General features: G+C 49.3%; 1 protein-coding gene across 1 annotated transcript; it reads left to right on the top strand.

Annotated features, from left to right (window-relative positions):
• Positions 1–993: 993 nt before the first annotated feature.
• Positions 994–7,139, top strand: LOC125519161 (potassium channel AKT2). Its single transcript, XM_048684044.1, has 9 exons — positions 994–1,473; positions 1,547–1,765; positions 4,058–4,216; positions 4,309–4,684; positions 4,765–5,322; positions 5,445–5,630; positions 5,740–5,815; positions 5,909–6,520; positions 6,655–7,139. The coding sequence occupies exons 1-9, from the start codon at positions 1,262–1,264 to the stop codon at positions 6,861–6,863; spliced, it is 2,607 nt and encodes an 868-aa protein (XP_048540001.1). The 5' UTR covers positions 994–1,261; the 3' UTR covers positions 6,864–7,139.
• Positions 7,140–8,687: the final 1,548 nt, after the last annotated feature.

The following is an 8,687-nucleotide window of genomic DNA, read 5'->3' as shown; positions in this document are numbered from 1 at the left end:
TTGTTTTATGAATACAAAAACAACACTTCTTGCTGTCGGGCCAGTTGCGGTAGGAGGTTTTTAGTTTTGGAAACGGAAAGCTTTTGGGCGTCACTGAAATATGCAAAATTTTGGAAATTTCGCATATTTTGGAAATTCTTTAGGATTTTGAGTTTTCAAATTTCAATTAATGAATTTTAACCAAATATAAATTTCAGATTAAAACTGGCTCAAAATTTTAGGGTTACAAGTGTTACGGACCCCATCGAAATATGCAAAATTTCAAGCCAGCCGAGCGTGGAGCGGTAGAAGGACTCCACGAGCAGGCCTAATAAACAACCGAAGCGACCAAGAATGCAGAACCAAAGAGCATGCATTGCATGGCATATTTTTCTCTTTGCGAGATATTGCATGACATATTTGAACAAGCACATGTGAAGAAATAAGTTGACACCACGCTGTGCCAGCCCCAAAACTAGAAAATATTACATCCGAATTGCCCAACAGCGTCATCGGTCGTGATAAACATGGAGAAGCAAACCTGCACTTGGCGCGAGCAGGCAGCACGTACCCACGATCGGGACTGCAGCGTGCACTGTCTCCGATCAATTATGTGCTAGTACAAAGCTCCAAACCCGAAAGGACCTGATGAATCAGCTCGCACATATACATGCTTGGTGCTCGAGGCAGACAGAGAGGTAGGCAACTGGGCTGGGCATCTGCATGGACCCGGGGCATGGCTCCACAGTCCACATCAACGAACATTCCATAAACACACAGCCATTGGCATTGGCAATAGCCTATTGGGAGCGAGATCACTGTCATGGCACTGTGAATTCTCTCGGCCACAGCCACAACATACCACCGGTCGTTGTGCACTCGTCGCTAGGGAACCTCTGCATCGACGTACCAGGGGTAGAGGCGTAGAGCTACGTGCGTGCGTGGCTCGGCTGCCCGCGTGCGCGCGCGCGCTGGCTCTGCATATATACTGGCCGAACCCGCGGGCCGGCAGCGTGTGCCTGGTCACTTTCGTCCCGGACAGGACCCCTCCCCCTCCTCCATTATTGATGGATCCATGGATCGATAGATGGATGCCCCGCCTCCATTATTTCGATGCCTTGATTTGATTCTCGCTTCGCCCCTGCCTTTCTCGGTTATCTTCATTCGATGTCCCCACAAGAATTATCTTAGCTAGCACGAGTGGTGCGTAAACAGTGTACGTGCTACGTCTAGTTAGTTCTCCAATTAGAAGAGTCGAGGCAGCTCTTCTTCGCCGGGAGCAATGAAGATCTCGAGCTTGCAGAGCGCGAGCAGCGGCGGCACCAGCGCCGCCAGCGGCTCGAGCACGGGCTTCGGCTCCGGCTCCGGCGCCTCCCGCTCCTTCAACCTCCGGAACCTGTCCAAGCTCATGCTGCCGCCCCTAGGCTCCAGCCTCACCCAGTCCACTTCCGACTCCGATAAGAGGGTCGTCTCGCCCCTCGACTCCAGATACAGGTGAGACATGAGGCCACACCACCATCGGTACCTGCTACTCCTCCGCCGTCTTACAAGAATGCTAATGGTTTAGGTGCTGGGAGACGTTCATGGTGATCCTGGTGGCCTACTCGGCGTGGGTGTACCCGTTCGAGGTGGCCTTCATGGAGGCCAGGCCCAAGGGGGGCCTGGAGGTGGCCGACATGGTCGTCGACATCTTCTTCGCCGTGGACATCGTCCTCACCTTCTTCGTCGCCTACATCGACTCCAGGACGCAGCTCCTCGTCCGCGACAGGAGGAGGATAACCTTCAGGTACGTACGTAGTACGGCTTACCCACCTAACCTACGTAGTACGTGCTACCTTGTTCGGCAGTCCTCCCTTCTTCTTCCTTGGAGTTGCATGAACGAACGTCAGTTATTTGTGCATGTTACCCACTTCTCACCTCTCATTTTTCTTCCCAAATGAACATGGCATGGCAAGATATATGCATGTTTTCATGCAAGTAAAGCTCTTCCATTTCCATAAATAAACATATCATGTTGTCATGCAAAGTCCATGGGTGGGTGTGTTGTCATGTATCCACACTTGACCCCCGTCACGACGTCCAGCCTTTATGACGGATGGGCGGCCTAAAGTATGCCGAGATATTGTGCATCTTACTCCTGCTTAATTTATTTCCTGTTTCGGATACAAGTTGTCTCCTAGATCCATTTCTCTTCTGTTATTAGCAATTTAGCATGTGGTTGGATAAAACCAAATGCCAACTTTTCTATTCCCTTGGATCCATATTAATTGATGCACATTTAATACAACTTTTGGGAGTAGTACTGTATTTCCGATCCCGAATTGCCCGATGACGATGGGGATATATGTGTCCATGCCAAAGCCATGGGCAAGGTTGTTCCGTGTATCCACACTTGACACCTGGCATAACACAAAATATTTTTTATTTGCGAGGAATCAGGGAATTTTTATTCCGAACCAATAGAATTACAATCAGCCATACTATGCAACCAACAAGCTGTGCTCCGAACACTCCGAGCATAGTTCGCAAGACTATGGGCTACCCTATTATGTGATCTACCAATCTTGCAATGTTTAAACTCCCGTTCATCCAACAAAAGCTTGATCTCCTGCACTAGATAACCAGATGGTGATCTGATGAGCGAGGCATCCACCATCGAAGACAGTGGTCCTAGCGAATCTGATCGCACAATAATAGAAAGACTAGACCACTCAATGACTAATGACATTCCTATTTTGATGGAAAACTCGGACACTTTGTCAATGGCGGAGCTAGGCAGAATCAACTAGGGGGGATGTCAAGTACAAGTGTTTGGGGGAGGGGGTGGGGGCAAAAGCTAAAAAAGTTCTCAGCTAAGCCCTCACTAAATTTTTTTCTTCACAAGTTGGTTCCATGTTGAGGGGGGGGGGGGGGCACACCCCCCCTAGGAGTCTACATAGCTTTGTTGTTGCACTTTGTTAAGTCAGCACTGTCTCTTAGGTGTTAGATGAAGGAAAGGTGCTCCCCTCGGGATCCAAGGGTCACGCCAAGTCCAAATAGATGAGCCATTGCCTATCCTCGAGACTAGTCTTTTCTTAATAAGTTGAAGTCCATGTCCAATCCCCTTCCACACCATTGAAGAATTGCCTGTAAATACCAATCAATAAGCTACCCCTTAGGATAGTATTTCGACTTAAGTAGGCGAGCACACAAACTTTCTGCCTTGTCCAGTAACCGCCATACTTGTTTGGGCAAGAGGGCTTGATTAAATGCTCTCATGTCTCTGAAGCCGAACCCTCCCTTTCGTTTCGGTAGGATAGGCTTGTCCCAAGCAACTAAGCCATTTTTCCTCTTTCATTTTCAACTCCCCACCAATATTGACGCATAATTCTAATAAAATTATCACACTGATATAAAAGTTTAAACACACTTATCACATAGGTGGGTATGGCCTGAGCTATTGACTTAAAAAGGATTTCCTTACTAGAAGATGCCATGTACCTTTCGTTCCAGTCTACAAGCGTTTTGCTAAGCCTGGACTGTACTGTTTGGAATCTTCCTTGGTTCATTCTGCCATCTACTTGGGATCAAATACTTGCTCAGTAATCTCCAAAATTCTCTTCACCTCTTGCATCACATGAAATCTTGACAACACGTACTAGCTAGGGAGATTTCACCAAATACCTTACGTGGCCAAACTTAGTCAAAATAAAGAACAGGCCAAGAAAAGGCAATTGACGAAAAGAAATTTGAGAACTAGAGATAGAACCTGATAATAATCAGTAAAGGACCCAAACCAAACCGTGTTATTATGAAGCTAGAAATTATGCAAAAGTGCAGAACACGGGCACTCTGTACCGCGACCCAAATGGACCACATCGTGTGATCGATCAAACAGTGGTAGCTCCTGTTCCTTTTTGGTGGATTGGAGATCCAAGATATGGCCACTAGCTTTACAGATCGGGACAGGGTCCACAAAGATACGTACACCTAAGCCCAAGCTTTCAGAATTCTGCTCTCTTCTGATAATCATGTATAATTGATTTGAAGATTATCTTCCTTGCTGCGACATTGCTGATGGATGTGCATGTATGCGTAGGTATCTGTCGACGTTCTTCATCATGGACGTGGCGTCGACGATCCCGTACCAGGGCATAGCCTACCTCGTCAACGGCGAGGTGAGGGAAGGCATGGTGTACAGCCTGCTCGGCCTGCTCCGACTCTGGCGTCTCAGGAAGGTGAAGCAGTTCTTCACAAGGTAATCAAGCAACAGCCATGCATGGACATTACTAGATCTTCAGAACTCGAAATCGATCGACAATGGCTGATCTGAACCGATTGTATCGTCAGGCTGGAGAAGGACATCAGGTTCAGCTACTTCTGGGTGCGCTGCGCGCGGCTCATCGCGGTGACGCTGTTCCTGGTGCACTGCGCCGGGTGCCTCTACTACCTGCTGGCGGACCGGTACCCGGACCGGGACAAGACGTGGATCGGCGCCGTGATCCCCAACTTCCGGCAGGAGAGCCTGTGGATCCGCTACATCTCCTCCATCTACTGGTCCATCACCACCATGACCACCGTCGGCTACGGCGACCTGCACGCCCAGAACAACCTCGAGATGATCTTCAACATCTTCTACATGCTCTTCAACCTCGGCCTCACCGCCTACCTCATCGGCAACATGACCAACCTCGTCGTCGAGGGCACCCGCCGCACCATGGAGTTCGTAAGTTCCACTTCTGAACCTCGATCGCCATTTTTTGTGAGTACATCTGTTGAGTTGAGTTCCTTTTGATTGGCTGGCAGCGGAACAGCATTCGCGCGGCGTCCAACTTCGTGTGCCGGAACCACCTGCCGCCGCGGCTGCAGCAGCAGATCCTGGCCTACATGTGCCTCAAGTTCAGGGCGGAGAGCCTGAACCAGCAGCAGCTCATGGACCAGCTGCCCAAGTCCATCTGCAAGAGCATCTGCGAGCACCTCTTCCTCCCCGTGGTCAAGGAGGTGTACCTCTTCAGGGGCATCTCCAGGGAGGCGCAGCTGCTGCTGGTCACCAAGACCAAGCCGGAGTACATACCGCCCAAGGAGGACGTGATCGTGCAGAACGAGGCGGCGGACGACGTGTACATCGTCGTGTCCGGCGAGGTGGAGATCATATACTTCAACGGCGAGCGGGAGGAGGTGATGGGAAAGCTGGGCACCATGGACATCTTCGGCGAGGTGAGCGCGCTGAGCGACCGCCCGCAGACCTTCACGTTCCGGACCAGGACGCTCAGCCAGCTGCTGCGGCTCAAGCAGGCCACGCTCAGGGAGGTCATGCAGAGCAAGCCCGACGACAGCGCCCTCATCGTCAGGAACTTCCTCAAGGTTGGTCGATGCATCTTACTATGTTGCTACTACATTTTTTGTTTGTGTGTCAGATGTGGCAAGAAAGATTGTGAGTCAGTAATGTGATTTGTTGGTTGAAAGAAATGGTGGTTGTGTTGCAGCATCAGATTGAGGTGCATGACATGAAGGAGCTGCTGGGCGAGAGCACCGGAGCGGGCGGCAGCGGCAACATCGTCCCGTGCAATCTGCTGACGGTCGCCGCCACGGGGAACGCTGGCTTCCTTGAGGACCTCCTCAAGGTCGGGATGGACCCCGACGTCGGTGACTCCAAGGGAAGAACCGCGCTGGTAAGTAGACAAACAACACACTATTTATCACATTTTCCCTCATTTTTACAGTGTGTGTGCTGATCTGCATGCATGCATGCCCTGTTCTTGGCAACGATGGCACCCACAGCACATCGCGGCGTCAAAGGGGTACGAGGGCTGCGTGCAGGCTCTGCTCATGCACGGGTGCAACATCAACATCAAAGGTAGGTAATAGTAACAACAAACACAACACGTAGAATACATTTCAGTGCGACCAAGTTTGCTAACTATTCGCGACCGGTGTATGCAAACCGCAGACGCGCAGGGCACCACGGCGCTGTGGCACGCCATCGCGGCGAGGCACCATAAGGTGTTCAGCAACCTGTACCACGTCGCGCGCGTCTCGAACCCGCGCGCCGGCGGCGACCTCCTCTGCCTCGCCGCGCGGCGCGGCGACGTCGACACGCTCCGCGAGCTCCTCAAGCACGGCCTGGACCTCGACTCCGAGGACCACGACGGCGCCACGGCGCTGCGCGTCGCGCTGTCCGAGGGCCAGGCGGACGTGGCCAGGTTCCTCGTCATGAACGGGGCCAGCGTGGACAAGGCCAGCCTTGACGACGACGACGGCTCCGCCCCGCGGCAGACCACGGTGTCGGCGGGCGAGCTGCGGGAGCTCGTGAAGATGCGGGAGGTCGGCCACCCGATCACCATCTACGACTCGCCGGCGAGCACCGTCACGGCCGCCAGCTCGTCGTCCGGGGAGCTTCGTCAGGGGAGGTTCCCAATCCCAGGCAGCACGAGACCGGACAGCACGCACTGGCCTCGGGTGAGCATCTACAAGGGCCATCCGTTCGTGAGAAACCACAGCTCCGAAGCCGGCAAGCTCATCAATCTTCCCGCCACGATGGAGGGGTTCAAAACCATCATCGGTAAGTATTCAGCCAGTAGCTGTGCGGATGCAACAGCGCACCATCAACTGGATGTTTCACCAAGTGAATGAATTTGTTGCAATGAAAAACGAGGAATTAGCATTTCAAACGTCTGTGTGTGTGTTTTCTTTCAGGAGAGAAGCTGAAAGTCGACGCGGAGAAGGCACTGATCCTGAACGGCGAAGGGGCGGAGATCGACTCGTTGGACGTGATCCGGGACAACGACAAGCTGTTCATAGTCACCGAAGAGCACATGAGGATGTTGGCGTCAATGGATTCCTCTGTTGCTTTATCGCACACATCGTCCGTAGGTTCAGCTGTTTCAGCAGCACATGCCATATAATTCTGATATGTGCTAGCTGCATTTTTTTTTCTCTAGCCCTGAATAATCCAGTCATTCCCGTGGCAACGGTTCAAGCAAGGTGACAACTGCCACGCGAGTGATTTGCGATGTTTCCCCTTATGCATGGACAATAGTCGATTGCAAATAGTGCCTCCGGCCCCCAAAAAAGGAGCACGGACAGTGCAGATGCATGGATGATGTACGTGGTCATTTTATCGAAGAAAATGGATGATGTAGACATGATCGGACATGGAAATCAGCCTTAAGTTGGCTTCACCCGCTTGTTTTGATCATGAGTCGGGACATTTCAGCTGCAAATTATGAACACATGCAACAATGTGGTTTGCCACTGAGCATTGTGTGTTCAGACTTTAGAGCTTAAGCATTTCAATTAGAGCCCTTTAGGATGCATGTTAAATTCACTGAGGAACTGTGGAACTTACGCGTTGAACATTCCAGCGTTTCCTTTCCTACAAAAAAACGCTCCATGTTTTTTCTTTGCGAAACAAGGCAAACGATTTGCCGTTTTCATTGATTAAGAAAGAATGATTAGACAATTTTTTTGCAAAGCGGGGTACAAAAAACTACTCTAGCGGCATTACATTACTCAAATGTATGGCACCGACAAGGGCCCAAAACCGAGCCTCCTCCTTTATCCTCGCAAAGACAATCATCACCATAACGGCGGAGTTATGAAAGACCCTAGCATTGCGCTCTTTCCAAATCTCCCAAGAAACAAGCATAAACAAGGAGGTGAGAGCCTTTCTTTGGTTTGCACGATCAATCACATTTTAATCGCCAATCTCAAACAAAAGCTTCAAACCGTCAGATCCTCACAACACTAGTATGTAGGCCAATCCACATAGCAACCTCGGTTCAGACCCGCCAGGAGAACCTACATTGAAATAGAATGTGTGTCGCGGTCTCCTCCATTTGCTTTCAGAGCAGGCAAAGGTTATAGTTCTGGCACCCACAGCAAAATGATGTTGGTCATTTCCAGAAGAACGGGATTATTTTAGGTTCATTCCTAACAAAATAGTAGTATCTTGATAGAGGAAAATCAGGTCGTCTTGTTTCATTCTCCTAAAATCTACAGAAACATCCTATTTTATATCATGCATCTCATGTGTATTATTAATCTAACCAATGGTTAGATCCAACCTAGAAAAAACATATCAGTCCCTATATATTTGGATGGAAGGAGTTCATCCATTGGCAACCAAAATTTCAGCAACAAATCATACAATGACCAAAATTTAATGAACTTCACTAACTATCAATTGTTATATTTGTAGGCTATCAAACGCGTCCCTCATCCTCTAATTACATGCATGCATTAGAATAACTTCCTATCCTCCTACATGCACTCGTCCCTCTAATTACATGCATGCATACACTAGAAGATAGAAAATTGGTGTCATCTTAGATTCTCTGTATTTCAAAAAATCAAAATATTTTGCAGCTCAGACCGCTCATCTGATTCAAAATCCATTTTCATATAAACATTTAATCGCGACGAGACTTTCAAAACTATATCCAATGTTAATATATTTTGACATTTTTTGAGTCAAAAGTTCACACCTAGGCCACGTAAGTTCTCACGCTTGTAGTACAAAAGCTATCATGTTATTTATAGAGAAATTACAGATGCATAAAACCGGTTCATTCAATCTTCTTCCCACATGCATTAAAGGACAAAAGCTGATGTCATCCTAGATTCTCCCAAATTTGAAAATTGAAATGTTTTGTAGCTCAACCCGTCGGTCCAATTCAAAATCCATCGCCACGAGACCTTCGAAACTAGATCCTTGTTGATACGTTCCG

This window comes from Triticum urartu, chromosome 1 (genome assembly GCF_003073215.2).
Source record: "Triticum urartu cultivar G1812 chromosome 1, Tu2.1, whole genome shotgun sequence".
Classification (NCBI taxonomy): Eukaryota; Viridiplantae; Streptophyta; class Magnoliopsida; order Poales; family Poaceae; genus Triticum; species Triticum urartu.
This window is presented reverse-complemented; position numbering and strand designations above follow the sequence as displayed.